This window comes from Physeter macrocephalus, chromosome 13 (assembly GCF_002837175.3).
Source record: "Physeter macrocephalus isolate SW-GA chromosome 13, ASM283717v5, whole genome shotgun sequence".
Lineage (NCBI taxonomy): Eukaryota > Metazoa > Chordata > Mammalia > Artiodactyla > Physeteridae > Physeter > Physeter macrocephalus.
This window is the reverse complement of record NC_041226.1, coordinates 52,398,812-52,423,858: the sequence shown is the minus strand read 5'-3', so window position 1 is coordinate 52,423,858 and position 25,047 is coordinate 52,398,812. Positions and strand designations below refer to the sequence as shown.

The following is a 25,047-nucleotide window of genomic DNA, read 5'->3' as shown; positions in this document are numbered from 1 at the left end:
TTTTCTATAAATCAGGTGACCTTACAAAAATTTTAAGTCGATCCCACTAAGATTAATGATCCCTCCCTGTTTTTCCACCTGGGATTCTAACCCTGGGTTTGTTTTGAGGAAGATACTGTATAAACAGTGTGCCATTTGTCTACAGAAACATCTGTAAGGTGTCAAGGCATTGATTTAGTCATTCACAGATATACTTGATGAGTGAAATTAGTAGAACCTGCTGCAAATCAAACCTGGTTAGATTTGCTTCAAACCATCTGAAGTGCTACTAGGCTAATCTCACCAAGTAGGTGATTTTTTTTTTTTTTAGTTATTTTAATGGTGTTTTGACAAAAAATGACTACAAAAGGAAAGCCTAAGATATCAAAATACTAGCAATAGTTGGAGGATAACTAAATATGGTAGAAGTCCATTTAATAAAAGAAAATATTACAATTATATTCACTATGTACTAGCACAAATCTAATACACCTAAAAAATAGTAAGTGTATCATGATAAATTTTAAAGTGCTAATAGTTTTAAAGCACAGGATTGACCCTCATCCAAAATACAGCAAGTTTCCTTCTATTATTTAAGTATGTATCTCCAGAAAAGGCCAAGTGGGGACTAAATCAATCTAAAATAATTTGAAAGTGGCATAAGGGCTTACAGTTATTAGTAACAACCTAAGCACCATCATGAGAGCATTTTCCGGTACCATATTTAGACTGAATCTGAGATCACAACACAGCCTGGACTTTACAAAAATAAAGGTGCAGCTTCTAAAGAATGGCTTAAAGTTCCAGAAAGTGGCGAGTTGTTTTGATTTTTACAACCTGAGTTACCTGCCCAGTTGCCGAAAAGTACTAAGGAGAAGGATGACTAAGCCTTATTATAGCTCCCTTTATTTTGATTCTCAGAATCAAACCAATTAGTGTACTTTACAGTGAGAGTTCTCAACATAAAAAAGTGCAAGAGAAAAGGACCACCACAGCTCCCAATGGGAAACCAGCAAGGTTCTCCATCTCCCATTCCCTCCTGAGCAATCACTCAACACAAACACAAAGAAAGTGAGGAAGACCCAGCTTGGAAAACAGGAGGAGGACCTAAGATTAAAAGAACTACAATTACTCTTCATGCTACTGCTAGGTAGAGGTGAATGCTGTTCATTCCCTGCGTGAACCTAAGTCCCACCTGATCTGAACCTTTTGTTCATCTGACCACATCACACTACCTCTAACGACTGAGGAAAACATGTGAACCAACCAAAAGAAGTCATGAAGTGACTGCTAGCCCATGAGCAAGCACCATTAAAAACAAATAAACGAATCAGAACCGCCCCCCCCCCGCAAGGTACTCATTGATGGAAAGCAGTCAGAGCTAACCAGATTTCAACTGAATAAATGCTGCCAGCCTCAAGTTTTCTGATAACCAACTTCAAGTTCCTAAAAAATTTTTTTAAAAGTTTCTCTAATCTCACTTTTCTTCAATCACCAGTTTAATTTTTTTAATTAAAGCAAATTCCTTGGGTCCTAGGTAACAGTGCCTTCAAGCTGCTCACTCCATTCCCCGAAAAGCCTTCATTTTTTTTTTTTTACGCCGTTACTGATGGGAAAGCCAGTGAGGTCAGCACACTGGAAAAAGCGAGCCTGTTTCTGAAGTGAGAAGCTATCAAAGAAGATGCAGCGAATGAGGACAAACCACTGCACAACTCAAACAGTAAGAACGAATCTCTTAAGGAGAGATGCATCACTTGGCGGCTTGGGGTGCCGAGGAGGTAGGAACAGCACGCAAATCCTGTCCGGCCTTGGTCTGGGAGGACAAAACATAACAGTCGCAGATGGAGGCCAACTCCTACCCATCCCCCGTCACTCCCAAAAAAGACTGAGGAAAAAGAGCACGACTGAGTGACAAAAAGACAAGATAGCATGGATTTTGCAGTTAATGCTAACGAGGAGCTTGGCACCCAATCATCAGCAAAGACGACAACACAAGGAGAGGAAAAGGACCAGTTCATCCCCAGATGGGTCGGCCTGAGCTGTAACAAAATAGGTTTCCACCCTGGTGAACAGCCTCCGCTCATCGCCCGGCTCGGCACCTGCCAGGTCACCCCGTCTGGGGGCAGTGGCTGAGGTCCCCCTCTTCCTTCCAGCCCTCGCCCTCCCCGGGCGTCGCAGGCGAGGGCCCCGAGGGAGGGAGCGGAGCTCGGCAATACCAGGTGCAGTCGTCCTCGTCCCGCCAGGCGGCCACGCTCTCCAGGTCCAGAGGCTCCACCTCGTCCAGCAGCGTGGGGGGCGGCGAGGGCGGCGCGGCGGCGGCCCCGGGAGGTGTCCCCGCGCCCCCCGGTTCCGGGCCGCAGCCGCCTGCGCCGAAGAAGCCCGCCGCCGGCTTGAAGTAGACGAAGGGCGCCTCGGGGGGCTGCGCCAGGCTGCAGAGCAGGGAGGGCGCCGGGCCGGGCAGGCAGTAGGTCCCCGGGAACGCGGGGCTAGAGCCGCCGCTACCGCCCCCGCCTCCGCCCCCAGCGCCCAACGCCAACCCCAGCCCCAGTCCCCCCGAGGCGGCGGCAGCGGCGGCCGGGGGGCTTCGCGGAGCCAACGGACTGCAGGCCCCGGCGGGGGGCGGCGCGGCGGGGGGCGGCGGCGGCAGCAGCAGCAGGTGCGGTGCGGCAGCCGCGCTGGCCGCCCGGCTCCGCAGCTGCTCGTTCTGCTTCTCCAGCTTGCGCACCAGCTCCTGCAGCTTCTTCACCTCCAGCTCCGCGTTCACCACCGGCCCGGAGCCCGCTCCGGAGCCGCCCCCCGCCGAGGCGCATTTCACCTGCTCCGCCATCATCGTGGTCCCCGAGGGCGCCGCGGCCGCCGTGGAGGGGGTGGGGGCAGTGCGCGCCGACGCGCCGGCTCCTCGGGCCGCGGGGAGGCTACGGTTCCTTCCCTGCCGCCCCGGCCCGGGGGCCGACTACGCTGGGGCAGAGGCCGAGGCGGCTGTTCGCATCAGCACCGGGCCGCTGCCTCTCGCCCAGGCAGCCGCCGCCGCGTTGCTCTGCACATGCTCAGAGCCTCCCTCCAGTCCCTTGGGCGCCGCGGCGGCTCCGGGTTTTAGCCGCGGCCCCCGGGCGGGGAGGGGCGCGGGCGCCGGGTGGGCGGGGCGGGGGTGTCGGACCAGCCGGGGGGCGAGGCGTTCCCGAGGGGCGGGGCCGGGAGCGCGGGCTGGGGTCCTGGGGCCAACGCCCCCGGCCGCGCTACCCAATCCCATGTGCCTGATTGGACCTGGCCTGAACTTTCCCGCCACCGGCACTTCCTCCCGCCGCGGGGGAGGGAGCGAACTGAGCTGCCTTCGGAGCCGGGGGCGGGGTTCTAGAAAAAGCAGCCGCAGCAGGTGCCTGCCCTGCAGGAGGGCAGCGTTTGCCCGCCGGTTTGCTACCTTCCAAGAGCACTTGGGCTTAACCGTATCGTCTACCAGCCACTAGCTAGTTAAACCTATAGAAAACCAAAGGGCCGGGAAACGGTATCTTAAGAACCAAAAAGTAAAAACGTGGAACGGAAAGGCTTTGAGGTGATGCTATTAATCCCTTGATTGGTAATACAAAAACAAAATGGTGGGAGAGAAGAGGCCGAGGAGAAAGAAAACTCCCTCTCACTAAGAGGGGGGGAGAGTGGCCTCCCCCCCACTAAAGAGCCAAGTGTTCTTTAGTTTATTTAGTTTTATTCTAAAACTGTCCGGTTTGAACTATTGAATTACCACCAATGTTTGCCGCAATAAAAGAAAAGCATTTTTATACTATATACATTCATTAAACAAAAGATCTTTGAGCACCTAACTCTGTACCAGATACCATTCGAAGAGCTGGCCATGCATTCAAGTGAACAAAACAGGCAAAAATCATTATGGGAGAAACATGAGTAAAGTTGAATGGTGTTCCATCTGTTAAATAATTTACAAGCTATTAGGTCAGACTTGCTGGCGTGAGGTTGGGGAAAAAAAAAAGAAAACCTCAGAGCTCGACCCCAATACCCCCAATCTCACCCGCAAACTTACCTTTTCTTACACTTTCTGGAAATTATTGGTAGATCTGCTTGTAAAAGCGGGGTGAGGGGTGGCTTAAGCAGAAGAATTGAGTCTTTTCATTCAATTGATATTGATGTAGCATTTGGGGGTGTTTAACACAGAGAAAAGTCTGAGATTTTATTATGAGAAACTTCCACACAACTGGTTCTCATCCTCAGATGATATACTATCTAGTGAAGGTCCCTGCTCTGGGACTTTACATACCAATCTTTGTGTCAATGTACCACATCCCTCTGGAACTGGTTATTGTATCCGTTGGTTTTAGATACAGCTCTGTGCCTTCCTGCTCAGAAACACTTGTGTCTTGTCAGTTGTCAATCTATATCTCCAACTTCTGTGTGTAGAGTGATCTGCGTTTAACTTGCTTGGTGAGATCTTCCGTAAATTAGATAAATATGTGTGATAACTACCCTGAGCCTTCCTATCTGGCGTCCCAGCTTGCTAGACCCCCACCTAACCACCTGTATCACCCATCACCTTTCCAAGTTTCAGTCTATCTTCTGGATATTCTGGTTATTACTAAAACCTGGAGAAGTGGAGTAATACTACTGAAAGTCCTAAGTAAAGAATCTATTGAAGGATTTTCCGCATGCTCAGTGGCAGATGTGGGTAGCAGTATCCCTGCAACACAAAGAAAGGGAGACAACAGACACAATGAGAACAAAGAGCTGCTGGGTTCCACATTAGCAAAAGAAATCGGGAATAGGCACAGAAGAGCGAAGACAACAAGAATTAAGACGTAAAGAAAAGCAGTCATTTTACTGCGAAATTTATAATAAACATCCTGCTTCTCCTCCATTTACTCAGTATGGTCTATTGAATACATCCAAGCAACCAGTAGTCAAGCCTTAGAACTGTGTTTTCTAAGTAACAATTAGTATTGTAAAAAATCTTTGTTGTTTCAAAAGAGAGCATTCACTGAAATTTAGACCTAGCAAAGAGGTGAAACATTTTGTCCTAAATTTCTATTCTGCGTTCTTCTTCTGAAAAGACAAATTTGCCCTCTTCCTGTTTTTAACCTGTGAAAGGATTCATGTCTAGAGAAATTTTAAATCATCTCTTTCTTTTCTATGTCAGCACCTCTTTTTTCCCCTTCTGTGAATTACATATGTACACACAACAGAAACACTCAAAATGTACCCTGATTTTAAGTTGGTATCCCCAGGATGCCTGTCTCTTTAACACATAATTAAAGAGGTTGATGGTGTCAAGGTTTCAATTAAGCAGTCTTGATTTTTTATTTTGATGCAAATTTGTAAGCTTTGTGTTTTGAAAGAAATTGCATGCATAGCTTCTCAATTTTAAAATATTTTTGTTTTAAATGAAATACATGAGGTGATTTCAGAGGTTTACAAAGAAGATATGGAAAATAAAAATGTATGTCTCATTAAAAAATGTATGCTTTAAGGATACATTTGAAACACCATGAATTGATGAGAAATATCCATATATCACACATTCAAAATCAGATAAAGAAATACATATTTCTCTGGTGCTCCTCATCCCTTACACTTCAGAACTATGGTCGCTGGGCCACTCTAGTAAATTTCAAGAGAGAAAATAATTGATTTGTATTTTTTCGTATATACCTCTAATAGTATCTATGGACGTCAAATTGATCCATCCACAAAATTGGAAAGACAGCATAGTTTCTTCCTGAGTTTGTACATCTAATTCTCCAAGGAAATCTAGGAACAGTCTGTTATTATCCCAGTTTTACAGTTAAGCTAACAAGGTTAGGTTACTTGCCCAAGTTCAGTCTTGAAAATGACAATAATTCTTAGCACAGTTTCTAGTGGCCCAACCACTCTTCTCTTTATCCATTTGTCTTCGAGTGAAATTCCTCTGAAGAGTAAGCCCCATATGTTTTAAATGCAGATTTTCCATCACTGCAATAGACATACCCTAATATGACCACTACCTTCATTCAAGTTGATAGATCCAATTACCACAAAAAGAAAAAAATCACTAATGTGTTAAACTAAGATCAAAGATCCCCAGCTCTGTTTCCAAATTCTTTCAGAGGAACCACAGCGTTTGTTTTTGTTTGTTTTTGTTTTGTTTTGGGTTTTGTTTTTTTTTTGGCCTCTTAGTTGAGATTCCTGTTTATCCATACAAAATACTTGCCTTGAATACTGTAGATCACCACTACCTTTGTCCAGTGCCTAGCAAGTGTCTAGCACATAGCAAAAACACATTGAAATTTTTTTAAGAATATATGGATAAATAAATCCCAAGTTCTAGCTGAAATTTAGACAAGAACCTAATCAGTTAATTCTATAAGCCTCATTTGTCATATGGTAACAACATGGGAGGATTAGAAGACTTTTTGGAGACTCCATAATAATTCACATCTGACCCAATTAAAAGCTATAAGAATAATTGCTGCATTAATATGTGGATTTTAGTGTAAGGGAATAATGCAAAGAGAAAACAAAAATATATGAAGCCAGAATTTATGTAAATAATTCCCTGTGTGGGTTGCTCCATTCAAACCCCACCCAGCTCTACTCGAATTCATGCCAACAACCCATGTAATTATGCCCTGTAAAGGCACATATAGGAGTAGTTATAATAATAATAATAATAATTCTGCTGACTTGGCAAGGTATCCTTGTCAGAACCCTTTTTAATAAACACTTATTACATGTCTATTATGTTCATCACAATGCTAGATGACTTTTTAAAAGTGAGTAAGACAATGTCTCCACCACCAAGACCTTATCTAGTCGGACAAAAAAGCATATAAACAGTTGATTATCGTTCAAGACATTGTGCTAAGTGTCATGACGAAAATACAAGTCAACAGCTTAGGGAGTGCCCAAGAAGGAACAATTAATTCTGGCTAAAAATTTTCGGAGGACTTCGTGTAGAAAGCGTACATTAGGGGCTTCCCTGGTGGTGCAGTGGTTAAGAATCCGCCTGCCAATGCAGGGGACATGGGTTCGAGCCCTGGTCCGGGAAGATCCCACATGCCACGGAGCAACTAAGCCCGTTTACCACAACTACTGAGCCTGCGCTCTAGAGCCCGTGAGCCACAACTGCTGAGCCCAAGCACCTAGAGCCCGTGCTCCGTAACAAGAGAAGCCACCGCAATGAGAAGCCTGCACACCGCAACAAAGAGTAGCCCCCGCTCGCCACAACGAGAGAAAGCCCGTGCGCAGCAATGAAGACCCAATGCAGCCAAAAAGAAATTAAGTAATTTTAAAAGATGGTTCAAATAGTAAATTTTTTTTTAAGTGTACATTATTTCATTTGGTTCTCCTTATCAAGCTGTGAGGCATTGGGGCGAGTATTGTGATATTCATTTATCAGACAGAATATAGGATGTATCAAAGCAACAATAGAACCGGGCTTTCCTGGTGGCGCAGGGGTTGAGAGTCTGCCTGCCGATGCAGGGGACACGGGTTCGTGCCCCGGTCCGGGAAGATCCCACATGCCGCGGAGCGGCTGGGCCCGTGAGCCATGGCCGCTGAGCCTGCGCGTCCGGAGCCTGTGCTCCGCAACGGGAGAGGCCACAACAGTGAAAAAACAAAACAATAGAACTAGGATACCGCACCCAGCTCTAATTCCCAGTCAATACTGTTTACTCCTGTGGTCAATTTGTTTTGTTTTATGAATCGGTCACACATGTACCACGCTTCGTGCCCCGGTCCGGGAAGATCCCACATGCCGCGGAGCGGCTGGGCCCGTGAGCCATGGCCGCTGAGCCTGCGCGTCCGGAGCCTGTGCTCCGCAACGGGAGAGGCCACAACAGTGAAAAAACAAAACAATAGAACTAGGATACCGCACCCAGCTCTAATTCCCAGTCAATACTGTTTACTCCTGTGGTCAATTTGTTTTGTTTTATGAATCGGTCACACATGTACCACGCTCATTAAAATGAAACTTTAAAAATTTACCTTAATAATAGCTATTGGTGCTTATTAAATGCCAGCAACTGTTCTACGCCCTTGTATTAACTCATTTAATCATCAAACAGCCCTTTGAGGTAGTTTCTATAATTACTCCTGTTTTATAAACGAGGAAACTGAGGCACAGGAAGTCACACAATCTGCCCAAAGTTACCTAGCCCGGAAGTGGCAGAACCAGGAATTGAAAGCTAGGCAGCCCCAGCTCATTCATTGCAGTATCTCTTTTCTGATCTTGGGCAGCACCTAGCAAAATACCCTGCTCTGGTCTTAACGGTTTATCAATAAAAACTATTGACTTATGCAAAATCAATAGCCAAGAATGCCTTGAACAAAGTCTGATTCATTAACAAGCAAATATTACTGGAACTTAAAAAGTCACCAAGCACAGATCAGAAAACAGTAGGTTTCCAAGATCAACAAAGTTGCTGGTGCTGGTACAACATTTCTGACAGTACAAAGGCTATTCATTCAATGCTTATTTCTGCACAGATGACAAAACAGCATGAACTATCACTGCTTTGTTTTGTATTTCTAGCCATTTGGATTCTTCAAATGTCAATACCACTCTTAAGAATACTCAGAAGGAACCAAGTCACAGCCTATGTTGGACCTAAACAGATCCCATGATGATCTTGGATGTATTTAAAATTTCAAAAGTATAAAAATAATTTTTTTTGAAGTTCAGAAACTTATTTCAAAATCTGAAACTTTTTAAACTAAAACAAATAGACATTTTTGAACAAGTTGCTCTTTTTGAAAGAAAGTATGTAAGATTACTTAAACGTTGAAAAAAATAACATACTTAAACCTTGAAAAATAAGCATCTTTACAATTTTCCCCCAATTTTTTAACTTTATAAGGGAAAAATGAATCTGGTATGACTTGAGTCTTGCTGGCAAAAACTGGAACTTTATATTACCATCACACTGGATGTCTACTCTAGAGCTTTTGAAAGCCTTTGGATTTTGAACCATCTATTTTCTTGTTTTCCTCAAATGTTTCTCTCATCATAAAAGTCAGTGTGGTAGAGTTTTCTTTCTTTAATTCCAAAGAGCTCTTTTTTCTTTGATAATTTCCAGAGCTCTTACAAAAAACTGCCTTGCAAAAAATTGCGATCACACTGAAGTGTTACAAACCAAAGTCAGAAATCATTTGAAAGTCTGACACAGCAGGGTTAGAAGTCCTCCTATCATAGTGGATCATTTTAATTCTCCTTCGAGTTACCCGCATAGCTATAAGGACATGATGGGAATCTAAGTAAAAGGCAGTGGAAGGCAGCTCACAGAAAATAGTGCAGCATTCTCTCGGGCAAATCATCACATTCTAGAAATTATGAGCCAGCCTCAAAGAAGTCGCAGCAGGTTTACTCAAAACAAACCTCCAGTGAGTGCCTAACCATGGTCTGTGCACATAATGAGCTTTCAGAAAATAGTAATGATTATATCATAACGGGGTTATCTGTGTTTCAACTATAATATTTTGCTCATCCTAGATCCTGCACAGAGACAATGATTATAATCATGTCACTGAAGGATTGTGTCATCAAGATTACAGATATGTTCTTACTTCTTATCTTCAGGAATATTTTTTGTTTGTTTAGTTTCAGAAAGGAAGTGTAGATTAACAGAAAATACTTTATTAAAGACATGGTTGCCTTCATCAAAACAAAATGTAAAAAATCTCAGAGGTGAATTTACTCTGAGAGCTAAAGAATAGCAAATGGGTAAGATGGGGGCAATTAACTACTGGACAGTTTTCCAGCTTTATAACCAGTTTAAAGCCTCTGTTTTCAGACCCCAGGCTTTATTTCACAGTAATTGTAAGCACTTTTTATTAGTCCATGGAAAACACTTGTCTGAAAGGCTCCCACATGCTACTAAAAACCTGGGAACAGAGGACACAACAAACAATAAAACATAATTTTAAAAGATCAGGTTCAGTAGGTGATGAGACCAACAGATTACAAATGCAGCTTCAAAGAAGAAAGATCTAAACTAATTCGGCTTGTAGCAGACAGAAATCCAGAGAATAACTGTGGAAGCCTAACTTGAGATGATGGCAATCTGTCCCTAGGATGCTGTTGCATTGCACATGTGGGCACACAGGAAGAGAGCCAGGGCGGGGGTCAGAAGACTGTCATCCTTACTCAGGTACCTGGGCTAAGGTAGGCTGCATCTCCATGCTTCTATCATTGCCAAGGTAAGAACAAAGGACCTGGACAACTGCATACTAGCTCATAAAGCTCCTGCGTGAAAGTGGCCAAAATTCCTTCTACTCACATTTCATTGACCAAAGCAAGTCACATGGTTACATATAACTTCAAAGCAATAGGAGTATGCAGTGGAGAATTGGAAATATTTAGTGTACAGCACTGCCTACTACAATATACTTTTATGTAAATGTTTCCTGCTACTAAATAAACTGAAGGCTAAGATTTACCTTAAATATTTTGGCTGATTCCCTTAAATTTTGGAATCTCCTGCTTTTGTGGTTGTTTGGCTAGAAATTGATTGAGATTATGTCTTGAGTTCATTTGTAATTTAAAAATACAACTTTAGTTTGAATATATATATACATATACATATACTTGTCATGATCTTTTACTATTGATTTCTAATTTAATGACTGTGGTTAGAGATCATGGTCTATATAAATCTGATTCACTGGCTTTTTAAACTGAAATATAATTGACATACAAGATTATATTAGTTTCAGGTGTTCAACAAAATGATTCAATGTTTGTATGTATTGTGAAATGATCACCACAATAAATCTAGCTAACATCCATCACCACACATATTTACAATTTTTTTTCTTGTGATGAGAACTTTTAAGATCTACTCTCTTAGCAACTTTCAAATATATGTCATGATATTTTAAACTATAGTCATCGTGCTGAATGTTATGTCCCCATGACTTATTTATTTTATAAATGGAAGTTTGTGCCTTTTGACCACCTGCACCCATTTCGTGCACCCTCCCCACACCCTCCCCCCTCTTCTAGAAACCACCAATCTGCTCTCTGTTTCTGTGAATTCATTTTTTTGGGGTTTTTTGTGTTTTGTTTTTAGATTCTACATATAAGCGAGATCATACAGTATTTGTCTTTTTCTGTCTGAGTTATTGATTCATTGAAATTTGATGAGACTTCTGTATCCTAGGACACTGCCAATATTTGGAAATATTCCATGTGTACTTGAATAATATGTGTAATTCTATTTGTTAGGTGCAAGATACACATTACATAATTTATCTAAACTTCTAATATTTATACAAATATAAAATTTATGTATATTTATTTGAAATCAAGTTGCTTACGTTATTCAAATCTTCTATAGTCTTACTAGCTTATCTATCAGTTACAGTTTGAAAAGTGTTTAAATGTCCTATCTTGATATTGTATACATAAACATATATATTTGTTGTGTTGTATATTTTATGCACACGTTCAGTTCATGATTTATATCTTCTTTGTGGATAATTCAATTTATTATTGTGTAATGTTTCCTTCATCCCTTGTAATGCTTTTTTGCCCTAAGATATATTTCACTTAACATTAATTATATTAATAATGCTATACCAGCTTTCTTTCAAGTAGTATTTTCATTTTTTGCTGCGCGGCCTGTGGGATCTTAGTTCCCCAGCCAGGGATGGAACCTGTGCCCCCCGTGGAAGCGCAGAGTCTTAACCACTGGACTGCCAGGGAAGTCCCTTAGGTAGTATTTTTAATCTTCTGATCTTACTATGTTGTTTTGTTTTAGAAGTGATCTAAATGAGGTACGTATAGTTGGATTTTGTTTTAGCATCCAATCTGATGGTCTCTATTATTTATTGAGAATTCATTTATTATGATTATTGATATTTCTAGATTTATTTATACTCTGGACTGAACTATTATAATATTTTGTGTTTTCTGTTCACCATCCCTTTCTCCTGTTTTATTTTCTGTCCTCCTTTTCCTCAGATTTATACATTTCTACAATTTCATTTTTTTTCCTTCTACTGGTCTAGAGATTATGGATTTTACTTCTATTATTTTGCAGTTACCCTTCAGTTTTTAAAATTTATGTTCACCTATAAATTTTTCTAACAAAATTTCAATTTATTTCCTCGTATGACTAGGACAAAGCCCTTAGAATCTATCTGGCACTGCTTCCTTAGAATCCTTGTTACTGGAGCCTAGAGTTTTACTTTCATCTATTTTCCTAGCACATACTCATGCACATACAAACGTCATTTTAACAGTGGGTAGCTGGATTACTCACTTCTCAAAAAATCCGTTTCTCCCCTCGTTTTTTTTCTTTTATCTTTCCCTTATCTCTGAATCTGTTTCCTTCTTCTTAAATATGGAATTTTGCCTGTTTTGTTTTATTTTTCAGTAAGAGTCCGTGGGAAAATGTATTCCTTCATCCTTGAATGAGCTTTAACTTGATATAAAATTCTGGATAGATAGATTTTCTCTAAGAGCTTTGAAGATAAAATTTTATTTCTTCTGGTACCTACTGGTAATAAGTCTAATTGTAGGCCATCTGGTCTTTTCTCTATGAGTAGATTTTAAGAATATCTTTGTGTTTTGCTCTTTTATTTTAATGTGTCTAGTTGTGCATTTACCTTTATCTGGAGTATATTTTCAATCCGACAGCCTACTTCATCAACTCTAAAAATTCTCAGGTTTTATCTTTCTGCTTGTTGCTTCTGCCTTTTCTCCTCTTCTCTTCTGGGATTCCCTATGTGTGTGTGTGTGTGTGTGTGTGTGTGTGTGTGTGTGTGTGTGTGTGTGTTCATTCATTTATTCACTCGTTCATTGATTTTTAATTATCTCCTTATCAATCTATCTCCATATCTCTTAACTGTTCTTTCAAAAAATTTTTTCTCTTTGCCTTTCTGCTATATTCTGGGTGAATGCCTTAGTATTACCTCCCATTTCATTCATATTACTTTGATCTTTCCAGTTTAGAGTTTATCCAGTTTACTAAGTTTTAAAAAACATCTTTTTGCATAATTTCTCACTTCTTTGGAATGATGCTATTCCTTTATGCATCTCTTTGATAACTCTAGATATACTTATCTTAAAGTTTTTTGTAAGGTGGCACATTTATTTTTGTTTTGTCTAGAATGATTTCATTTCCCAATATTTGATTTTACTTGGTGTCTTTATTTTGTTAATTTTCTTTTTTGGTTTTGAGGTCCACCTTGAGTTGGTGCTACTTTTCTTTTTCTCTCTCTTCCTCCTTTCTACTAAGAGGTTTTGTGATGGCCTCAGCTCAGCCCCTAGGACCTGTGGTTCAAAACCTGGTCTTCTCTTGATGCTTAGGGTTCTTATTCGACCATGATATTGGGAAGAGTTTAAAGTCAGATGATATGCTGGCTAGACTTGGTCACAAAGGTTGAGTCTGTCCTGGTGCCTGCCTTGGCACTCAGACTCTTACAAGCTATAGCTGTGGGCAGCAAACAGCAGCACATTTTTTTCTATTCTTCCCAGGATGAAAAGTGGGAGGAAAGTGTCTTGACACTGCACCCTACTTCTCTGTGGTCCTGGGGAGTTGTATCCCTGCTGTCTCTGCATGCTTTCTGGTGAGAATGGCAGTCCTGTGACTTCAGACCCGCACATCTCTTCAGTTCCTGGTTTATACATTTTTTTAAAAAAGATTTATTTATTTGGTTGCACCGGGTCTGAGTTGCGGCAGGAAGGCTCTTTAGTTGCATCACTCATGTGGGATCTAGTTCCCCGACCAGGGATCGAACTGGGCCCCCTGCATTGGGAGCACTGAGTCTTAACCAGGGAAGTCCCAAGACTTATTCTTTTATTTTAATTAATTAATTTATTTATTTTTGGCTATGCTGGGTCTGTTGCTGCGCGCGGGCTTTCTCTAGTTGCGGTGAGCGGGGGCTACTCTTCATTGCTGTGGCTTCTCTCGTTGCGGAGCACGGGCTCTGGGTGCACAGGCTTCAGTAGTTGCGGCGTGCAGGCTCAGTAGTTGTGGCGCACGGGCTTAGTTGCTCCGCAGCATGTGGGATCTTCCCGGACCAGGGCTCAAACCCGTGTCCCCTGCATTGGCAGGTGGATTCTTAACCAGTGTGCCACCAGGGAAGCCCTATACATTTTTTATCATATTTTTTCTCCCACTGTTGTTTGCTTGGATGTGGAGTTTGTCGGTGACTCAAAGTGTGAACTTTGAATGTCATTTTGATAAGAGGGCTACACTTTTTTATTATCTGCTTTAAAAAAATCCCCCAACTCAACAGTGCATCCTAAAGCCACTCTGGCTGCGCGGGGTAGACGTGTGGCCGCGCACTTCCTCTCTCTGCGCGTTCCGGCTCCCATCAGCCGCGGGCGCGGCGCACGGCACCCCATTCAACCAGCGCAGCCCATCCCTGAGCAAAACATGAGCAGAAGCTGCAGTGATTTTAAACTTCTCTCTCTTATGTAAGGACTGAAAGGTAAATTACATAAACCATTTTCTCGTAAAAATAAAGATGAAAAATGTTCATATTCATTCAGGTATAGTGATAGGATTTCTTGCATCAACTGGGCAGCGGATGCAGCTCACCTCTCTGCTACTGCCTCCTAGAAGTCTCTAGTCTCCTAACTCTATTTTCCACATCCTGGTCATCAGCCAGGGAAAGCTGATAAAATGAGGCATTGCCTTACTAAAAAAACAAAACCAAAAAACAAACAGAAAAACCCACCACCACCAACAAAAACAAACCACTGTTTACTATGCGTTGTAATAGATTTTGAAAACTAGGATAAATGATACTTTTAAAATAAACATCTCAGAATCATACTTGTGATGTTTTTCACCTCCTTTTTGGGAAAGAGTGGAATGGAGATGATGAGGGAGGTTTCATTTAGATTTGTTTTAAATTTTAAAAAGCTGTTCTTTTAAATTTACCATCTGTTACTTCAGTGCTCGCAAGTGGCTATGGTAACTGTTCGGGGCTACCAGACTGAACCATGGTATAATCCGGTATGGCTTGACCCCTACTGGGCCTTTCTCGTGGAGGGAGACCAACTTATTGTGAGTCTTGTCACATTACAAGAGAGTTTCTTTGCAAATATGTTAGCCTTCTGGTTAATGCACAGCCAAGATAAGAATTAGTTATAGACTTTCTTGTGAGTCATTTGAATTACAAGGTGCTAATTCTGTGAAGAAAATTCTGTCATTCTCCTCAGAGAAACTTCTATACATACCCCTGTACATCAACATTTTTACACAGATCTTAAATAACACCAAGTAAATATGCTTAAGGCACGCAATTAGTCTTTGCTAAGAAAGAAGGATTCATACTGTCAGTTTTCAGTTTCCATCCCTTTCCTAGAGATAATTTTATTTGAGTTGAAGAAATTACTAGAAATATATTGCTGATAGTGGTGTTGATATAGCTATCTGGAGACTGTGATGTCTGTGCTATGATATGGTATATGGGAGAAAGGAGATATTCACTAAGATGAACGAGTTTAACCTTATAACCCTGAATTCAATTAGAATATCAGTGAAGACTTATTTATATTTTTTAGTGAAAAAAGTATTTTTCTTCAGCACTATGCACTGAAATTGCCTAGAGATACTGACCAACCCAATAGCAATGAGTTACCCGAGTTCCTAGAATTTGATCTTTAAATACCATTTTCCAGAAAAAGAGATCTGGGTCCTTGAAAAAGGAGGCTGATGGTAGGTCTAAGGTAGGAAATGTACTAGATAAGTTTGAAACTTTTTATCCAAGGCTAGTAGGATTGTGTGAAAAAGACTCAGGAGCCAACTTGAATAAGCTCCCCCTGTCTGAAGGTTAGATGACTTAAGTGTCAATAAGGACAATAATTGCCATGGATTGAAACACATCAGATATGTTTAAATCCACGAGTTCAAAATGATATTTAAATACATAGATCATCTTTGGAGAATACTAGGGCTTTGAGTTATTATTTTGGAAACTGGTAAATAAAGGATAAAATCTTTATCCTGCCTTTCTCTAAACATTCAGAGTAAGCAAATTATGGATGAGAGAAAGTGTTTTTTATAGATGTATTCAGGTTAATAAATGAAAAAGGGAAAGTAGAATGAAAACATCACATTCTGAAATCCCCAATAAATTGTTAATACCACCTAATGAAAGACAGTATGTGCTTCTGATGCAAGTACCCAATATCACTTATTAAGTAGTCTTCATATATACACACATACACATACCATCACCACCGCCACCACCAAACCTGAATTTAACCACATGTGAAGACAGAGAAATACGAGGGCCAAAACCATGTCTAATACAAGACAAAACAAAAATATGAACTGTAGGAAACTTTATGAGACAAGTGACTCAGCTTCTCTTTCTCCCCATCCTCTTTTTCTCCCCATCCTCCTCCTCCTCCTTCTTCAACAACAACAAAACTGCAAGAGGAAAAAAGAGATGGAGAAAAAATTCTATAGATTAAGAGCCAAGAGCATATTAATCCAATGCAAGGGACAGAGCTTTTGTAATCGTGATTCAAACAAACTTAGAGAACATTTATAGTATAATTTGGGAAACAGGAGCATCGCCTGGATATTTGAGTAGATTCAAGAATTGCAGCTGATTAGGGAGATACATTGATAATATTGCGTCATGTTTTAAAAATGTAAACATAGGAAACTGCTTTATTGAACCAGTCTCCTGAGGCTGGAGTTAAGTGGGAGTCGGGTGGGGATGGAGGAAGGGGAGGGGTCATGGAGGTGGGAAAGGAAAGTCTGTTGCCTCCTTTTGCCAAAAGAATAAACTGTAACTTGTATTTCAAATTTGGTTTTAATTCACCCTGAAGCATGTGTATGAGCGGTTTAACAAATGAATCGATGATACTCTTAAGGTCGGTGGAAAAAGTTTCTCTCTAGCTCATTTCTCTCTACTATGTAGAAAGTAAGTGTATTGAAACTTCATAACAGATTCAAGCATCTCCATATATATTAGAGTTGACAGAAGAGAAGTCTCACGACCTAATGAAAGAGTTCAAAAATATATATGCCTGCATTTTAGTATTTCGTGTTTGTTAAAATTTGGTAGAATCCTAAGATTTTTTTCCCTTTTCCTCCCTAAATTAATTATCCAATATTGAGCTAGAAGACAACCATAAGAGTAAAAAATAATAAAGAAAGAAAAAGGAAATTTTGAAGCTGAATATTTTGATACTTACATAAACAATTTTTTCCCCTATGGTACATATTTCCTTTACCATAACAAAGTATCATGGAATGATACACTTCAGCAGTAATTCCTATAGAATTTCTTGAATGACTTTGCCTCCACTTAAAATTGTTGAAAGTTTTCCTAGGTTGTGAGAGCTCTGAGAAGGTACCATATTTGATCCAGAAACACATATATGTGTAATGTCTGAAACGCAGTTGATGCCTGGTGACTGGAAGTTATAATTATTATGTCAGAAAAAAATAATATTAGCATACGCGTTGATTTTCCACATTTCCCTGCCTGTCAAAGAAAATCTGCACTGGTGAGCCCAGTTTTCTACCTCTTCCCACATACTAAAAAAGGATGGATAATTTTGTGCTGAATTTAAGCCTAAATTAATCTACTAAACAATGTGATAAAAAAAAAGAGGAGAGAGAAAAGGAGGAGGGCAATATTAGGTAGGCTAGGAGTTTAAGAGGGTTTTTTTTATTTTTGGCAGGGGAGGTAGGGTTGGGGATGAGGGAAGAGGAATTTAATAAAAGCGAATGTGGAGTATGTGTTTGGATCCTCCTGAATGTCCTTTAAGAGTCACTAGTAAATGATGGAATTCTTCTTAATTACATTTCAAGAGTTGAACTACACTTCTTGAATAAATGTAGCAGTTATGGGACTGAACCCTGAGTATCTCTGGGTTAACAAGGTTTACAATATTATTTACTTGAAAGATGCGTAGTAAAGGATGAACAGTGCCCAAAGAGAAGTTTGTCCTTTGCCTTCAACTCCTGGGAGATCCCTGGAATGTCCTGCCTGCTAAGTGTGTCTTTGTTTGCCTGGGGGCCTTGGGCCACTCCAGATATTCTATTCGAACTCTGTGATTTATGGTGAAGGCTTTGGGCCACACAGTATCATCTCTACCTGGGCAGAGGCAGGGTTGGGGGCTATAGACTAAGGTCAACTATGTGAGCAGTCAACCAAGTCTACCTGACTGAACCCCCATAAAAACTCTTGACACCAAGGATGAGATGAGCTTCTCTGGTTGTCACAGCTCAGTGTGTCTTGTCACACCTAATTGCTGGGAGAAACAGGCACGGTCCACACAAATTCACTGGGAGAGGACAGTTGAAGACTGGTGCTTGGCGTTTCCTGGACACTGTCCTATGTGCTTCTTCCCTTGGCTGGTATTAATCTGTATCCTTTCACAATAATAAACCATAACCATCAGTATGACAGCTCTGGGAGTCCTTCTAGTGAATTATCAAGCTGGACGGTTGTCTTAGAGACCTCTTGAACTTATGATTGGCATCACAAGTCTTGGGGACTCACAAACTTTGCAGAAGTGCATGGCGAAATAATATTTCTACACCTAATGTAAAGTGAAAGAATTTATGGAAAATCCTAAAAGTGAAAAAGGGAACTACATTTAGAAGGGAACAGGTCTAAAACTGTAGACCAATAAGCTATACTTCCAGAAGAAATATTAAAATACATATTCAAAACAGCAAAATATGGAAAATAAAGCTTTTAAAGGAGTAAATCCTAACCTAACTTTTTTTACAATAGTGATAAATCTAGTAAATTGGGGGCATATAATGGGTCTAATACATATCAACTTTAGTAAAGTTGTTATTTGGTCTCAAGGTTTGACTCTTTAAAGCATCTTATGTTAAATGCGATCCAAAAGGGCTGTTAAACTCGTCTAATTCAATAGTGACATGTGCACAGTACAAAAAAATAACTCCTGAAAGAGGAAAGCTATACAAATGCAAGCGAGGACAGAATGTGTTTTGCAAATGTATGGCATAAATTGATCCAGAATCATAAAAACCACAAGTTAAGTAGGAGTTAGCAGTGTGTCACTGTAATTCTAAAAGTTAATAAAATACTGAATTATCTAAATAAGAGAATGGCATATGAAGCTTAGTCTGTCACTGTGTTCTAGTCTGGTGAGATCATTTTTAGATTATTGCATTCATTTTTAAACCCCATGTTTAGTGAAAGAGACTTCAGCATTTTGGGTTCCAATCCTAGCTTTGCCACTGACAGACTGGCTCTATAATGGAACTGTTCAGGAACTGAGGTCCCCAGTTCTCCTCAATTCCAGATCCTGTTAATTGAGAGTATCGGGTCAGAAACACACTTAAATGGCCACATAGATCTAAAATCCTTAGTCCATCAAGAAAAGACGTTATTAAAAGGGATGGATGTTGGGAGGTCTAAATCACAATGTCTTTGTATACAAAGACATATAGGAGACCCTGAGTTACCATCATCCACTGATAAGCTCTCACAGGGGACAAGTCAGGAGCCTGAGTTCACAGGGCTCTACAGATGCCAAGACTACAACCTGCTCCCACAATCCATTTCTCTAGCTTCCTTTAGTAACAGAAACCTCGACATGGGTTAGCAGGTGTCTGGCTAGGAGATACACGTCACAACCTCCCTGCAGTTAAGTGTGGCCAGTTGAATATGAGTGACAGGAGTGGGGGCAGATTCTTCATCACCTCCTTTCTTTTACTCTTCCTTCAGGCAGGGGCACAGTTATGAGAGCCAACTTTGATCATGAGATGCTAGAGGATGGCAGTACAATACGCTTTAGATAATTTCGTGGACAGAGCCTCCTTCTGTTGTGCTATGAGAAAGAGAAAAAGAATCTGTTCTATTTGAGCCACTGTATTATATAGATTCTTTGTTACCGCCACCTCGTTGTGTCCTAACTTATTTAGAAACTGGTACTGGAAATAGGATGCTATCAAATAAAAGCCTAAAACAAGTATAAGGAATGAGGAAATGTTGCAGGCAGGAAATCTGATGACCCTTGTTATGCCATGGCAAAACATTTGGCAAAGTTCTTGCTTATTTTAGCTATGGAGCCCATGATTCTAGGAGAAGAGATTGAGAAAACTCAGGATGTTAGTACACGTTTGCTGCTTCTTTCTGCATTTAACAAGATATGATGAGAGAGATGAAGCAAGGCGTCCATTAGCCAGTCTGCAAGCTTAAATGCTTAGGCATTGCACTTCTGTTCTGACTGAGACCTGCAATCTAAGTTGCCTGGGAGTCCAGTGATTGAGGGCTTAATCAAGCTAGAAAAGCCAACTGCAACTTTATGATGAAGAGCAGGAGATAGTAATGTTTCTCATAAGCTGTGCCTGGCCTTCCATTTAATGCTCTTCCTCAGACAATGGGAATCAACTCAATGGCAAAGATCATTTAGTTGAAGGAGAAAGGGACAGCCAAGCACAGAGGCCAGTAAATACAAGAGGGGAAGCGGCAGATGAAAGAACTATGACCACCCGAGGCCTTTGCTAATGTTAATTTCATATGGAACTAACTAGAAGCTAATAGACTGAAGCATATTAAGTTTTTGAGCCAATTGTTCTGCTGAAAAACAAAACATAAACCAGGCTTACGGAAGTCTATGACAGTTTGCCATGCCCCTTCCCATGCTGAAGCAACCCTGGGTCCCCAAATCCATACCTCCAATGTCCACTTCAGATGTGACCACGGTGGCCAGCGAACAAGAGGGTGCCTCCCAGAGAACAGACCAGATGAAACCAAGGATCTTAATACCAGAGGGGACTTTCCATAACTGACGCCCAGCAAACGTTGTTCACTGCCATGGACCATTCACTGGTCCCATTCTTCCCTTTTCTGAATGAGAGTTTTACCTGTGATTACCTCACTCCTACTCCACAATTGTGTATTGGCTGGTTGGGGGATAGATCATGCCCTTTCTGTTTACGGGTCCCTGCACTGGAGGGGGTCGTATCAGGACCTGACAGAGGACACTGAGAGTCAACCAGAATTCCTGGCCTCTGAGCTGTATGGGTAATCAAATGGGACTCCAGGATGTACCCCTTTGAGGGGTGTGCTCTGTGTGTGGGAACAAAGGTGCGCTTGGATAACCGAGCAGGAAGCCAGAAGGAGAGATTTGTAATGGTTACTAGTTTTATTCTGCCTTCTTCCTTTAGTAATAGAAACCCCTCAGATTTAATTGGCACTCATGGCTAGAGATTACAGTTCATCCTCCTGTGCAATCCACCTAGCCAGGAGTCCCAATTTATTTCAAAAGGGATGCAAGTAGGAGGGTTGTGTGAAAGTTTCTTTAAAAAGGAAGGTGGTTGTCTCCATTCTCCCTTCCATGGAGCTGGAAGGCGGAAACAATGCTGGTGAGCCCGCTTTGATCCTGGAGTAAAAGCAGCCCCCTGGGGCATGGCGGAGTAACAGGACAGAAGGAGTCAGCGACCCTGGATTAGACCAGAGCTGCTCTTCTCACCTCTTCTGGACCACAACCCAACCCAGGGCTGTCATGTGGAAGAGAAAGAAATTTCCATGTGTTTGGAACCCTTGTCTTTCTGGATTTCACTGTTTTGAAGCTTAGTCTGTATTCTAACCCCGTATCTATCATTTGACAATGTTTACATGCCCAGCATTAGTGAGCTAGAGTAGGGTTTTAATAATAACTTAATTTATTAGAAAATAGTGTACTTTAGAGTTGTTTTAGACTTACTGTAAAATTGTGAAGATAATAGAGTTCCCATACATCTCACATAGAGTTTCATCTATTATTAACATACTACATTAGCATGGTAGCTTTGTCACAACTCATGAATCAATTATAAACTAAAGCCTTGGATATGAGGGTGATCTGGCTGCGACATATGTCACCCTATTGATCGCCAGGATTGATGTGGCTGATCTTGCTGGCTAGGAAGGTGACCTCCCTCCCTCATTGCTCTGTATGTGTCCCTCCCAAAACTGCCCACTTGGTCGGCCTTCCCCAATAGAGGAGGACCGTTCTTGGGTCAAGGGTCTACTAATTGCTGTGCTCCCCTGCTAGAACCTGCACACAAGATCTCAAGGTCCATTTGTAGGAGAACGTAGGGTAGCCAAACTTCCAGGACTCCAGACACATCCTAATGAGTCTGCATGTGGCAGGCTGCCTTTCTTTAAAAAAAAAAAAACAAAAAGAAAAGAAAGAAAGAAAAAGCAACAGTAGAGCCTATATTTTATTCAGAATTCTTTAGTTTTGACTTAAGGTCCTTTTTTTGTTCCAGGATCTCATCCAGGAATGATATTACATTTTGTTGTCATGTCTCAGGCTCTTTTTTTGCTGTGATGGTGTCTCGGACTTTTAAATTTTTGATGCCTTTGTTAGTTTTGAGGAGTATTGTCTCCTCAATTAAGATGTGTGTTTTTCTCATGATTAGACTGGAGTTCTGGGTCTTGGGGAAGAAGGTTACAGAAATATTGTGCTATTTTTATCACATCCTATCAAATACATGCTAGTAATACCATTAATTATTATTGACGTTAATCTTGATTACCTTTCTGAGGTAGTGTTTGTCAGGCCCCTCCTCCATAAAGTTACTCTTTTTTTCCCCATCCCATACTGTGGTCTGGAAGATATGCACTGTGCAGCCCACACAGGAAGTGAAGAGTTATGTTCTACTTCCTTGAGGATGGAGTAGCTATATAAATTATTTGGAATTCTGCATGGGAGATTTGTGTCTCCTCCATTATTTATTGATTCAAATGTTTATTGATGCCAGCACAGACTCACAAATCTTTATTTTATACTTTGGGTTATAATTCAATGCTACATTATTTATTTAGTTGCTCAAATACCAGCTTTGGCCATTGGGAGCGCTTTAAATTGACGCCTATGTCCCTTTGACATATCCACATCATTTGTGTGTACATATGTGTGTGCATGTATATGTTTGAGCACTTCTTTATTTCCTGGCACTATAAGATGCTCCGGGTTCATCTTCTCTACATCCTGCCCCAGCCCTAGAACCAGCCATTTCTCCAAGGAGTCTTGGTCACTTTTATTGGAGAATGGTATTTAAAAATTAAGATCTGGATTCATTGCTTCTAGGCTCTGTCAGCTGACAGAGCAAGAAAATATATGTGTGTATACTAACACATGTAAATGCACATGCCTTTAGATATTTCTATGTGTAACCATCCGTATCTATATTAAACTAAACACGAAATCATACTGATGTCTCTAACTCACTCATTACCACAGGGACCATTCCTGTCTCTTCCCCTCCTTATCTGTAACCTTCCACTCCAACGGTGAGAAATGTGGCTCCCATCAACCACTGTCTATTTACTGAATTATTCAATTCCAGTACATATGTATGTATAGTGGTTTCAGAATTGTTAACCTGTACTCCATGAAAAACAACTTGGTCAACTAGAGTACAGTGATCTGTACAGTTGCTGTGTCTTTAGTCTTACACACTCCACTCATTTCCAAAGTTACTGTTCACTCATTTTCAGAGCTACTAAGGTCAGCCCCTTTTCCCCTCACTCCCTTTCCTGAGACTGTTTCATATATTTGCAATACCATTGGATCCTTTTGCAACACTCTGCATTCCATCCTGGGATCCCTTGCCCCTGAACACCTAAATGAGATTTAAAATTTGCATATATTAAGGTTCATTCTTTGTACTGATGAGTTCTGTGGGTTTTGACAAGTGCACAGTGTCATGTATTCACCATTGCAATATACAGTATAGTTCAAGTGCACTAAAAAAATTCCCCATGCTTCACCTATTCAGCTCTCCATCTCCCCAGGCCCACTCCTCCTGAAGCCCCAGCAATCACTAATCTACTTACTGTCTCTATGGTTTTGCCTTTTCCAGAATGTCACATAAGTGGAATCATATGGTATGGAGCCTTTTTCAGACTGGCTTTTTTCATTTAGCAATATGCATTTAAGAAGTATCCGTGTTTCTGCAGATCTGACAGTTCATTCATTTTCATTGCTGAATATTACTCCATTGTATGGATGTACCACAGTTTTGTCAAGACATTTGTTTATTGAAGGGCATCTTGGTTTCTTCCAGTTTTTGATGATTATAAATAGAACTGCTATAAACATTTACATGCAGCTTTTTGTATGGACATAAGTTCTCAAATTAGTTGGGTAAAAACCTAGGAGCACAATTGCTGAATTATGTGAAAGAATATGTTTAGCATTGTAAGAAACTGCCAAACTGTCTTCCAAAGTGGCTGTACCATTTTGCATTCCCATTATCAATGAATGAGAGTTCCTGATGCTCTGCATCCTTACCAGCAATTGGCATTCTCAGTTTTTAGTTTTTAGCCATTCTAATAGGTATAAAGTAGTACCTTATCCATGTTTTAATTTGCATTTCCTTAATGAAAAATGATGTTGAGTATCTTTCATATGTTTATTTGCCATCTTGTTTGGATAGGTGTCTGTTTAGATCTTTTGCCCATTTTTTAAAATAAGTTTTTTGTTTCCTTATTGTTTAGTTTTAAGAGTTCTTTGGTATGGAGGACAAATTCTTTATCAGATATCTACTTTGCAAATATTTTCTCCCAGTCTGTGGCTTATCTTTTCATTCTCTTAACAGTGCCTTTCACAGAGCACAAGTTTTTAATTTTAATAAAGCTGACTGAAATTTCTTTTATAGATTGTGCTTTTAATGTTATATCCAAAAACTCTTCACCAAGTTTAAGGTCATGTTGTTTTTCTCCTACATTTTTTTCTGGAAGTTTTATGGTTTTGCATTTTACATTTAATTTAAGTCTGTGACCCATTTTGAGTTAATTTTTGTAAAAGATGTAAAGTCTGGGTCTAGGTACTTTTTTTTTCTTTTTTGCATATGGGTGTCCAATTATTTCAGCACCATTTGTTGAAAAGACTATTCTTTCTCCATTGAATTGTCTTCGTGCTTTTGTCAAAAATCAGTAGACTGTATTTGTCTCAAAATAATTTTAGTCTGTTCATGAAACCAATAGTAGTCAATAATATTTTAATGACACAAATTTAAAAGTATAAATGAATTTTATGAAATGCCACCATTCATTTGATAATCTATATTTTTAATAATCCATTATGAAACAACCATGGCCTGTATCTTGCCTGCTTCTTCAAACTCATCTCTT

At 40.6% G+C, this 25,047-nt stretch overlaps 1 protein-coding gene across 3 annotated transcripts in view; it reads right to left on the bottom strand.

Annotated features, from left to right (window-relative positions):
• The window catches only part of SLAIN1 (SLAIN motif family member 1), a 57,067-nt gene extending 54,258 nt beyond the window's left edge, over positions 1 to 2,809 (bottom strand). For 2 of the 3 annotated variants that reach the window (XM_024123256.1, XM_007117840.3), the window contains exon 1: positions 2,196 to 2,809. In XM_024123256.1, the coding sequence (XP_023979024.1) occupies positions 2,196 to 2,809 (614 nt within the window). The remainder of the gene's footprint in view (positions 1 to 2,195) is intronic. The other variant, XM_007117841.3, reaches the window with a different exon arrangement.
• Between the last annotated feature and the right edge of the window lie 22,238 nt (positions 2,810 to 25,047).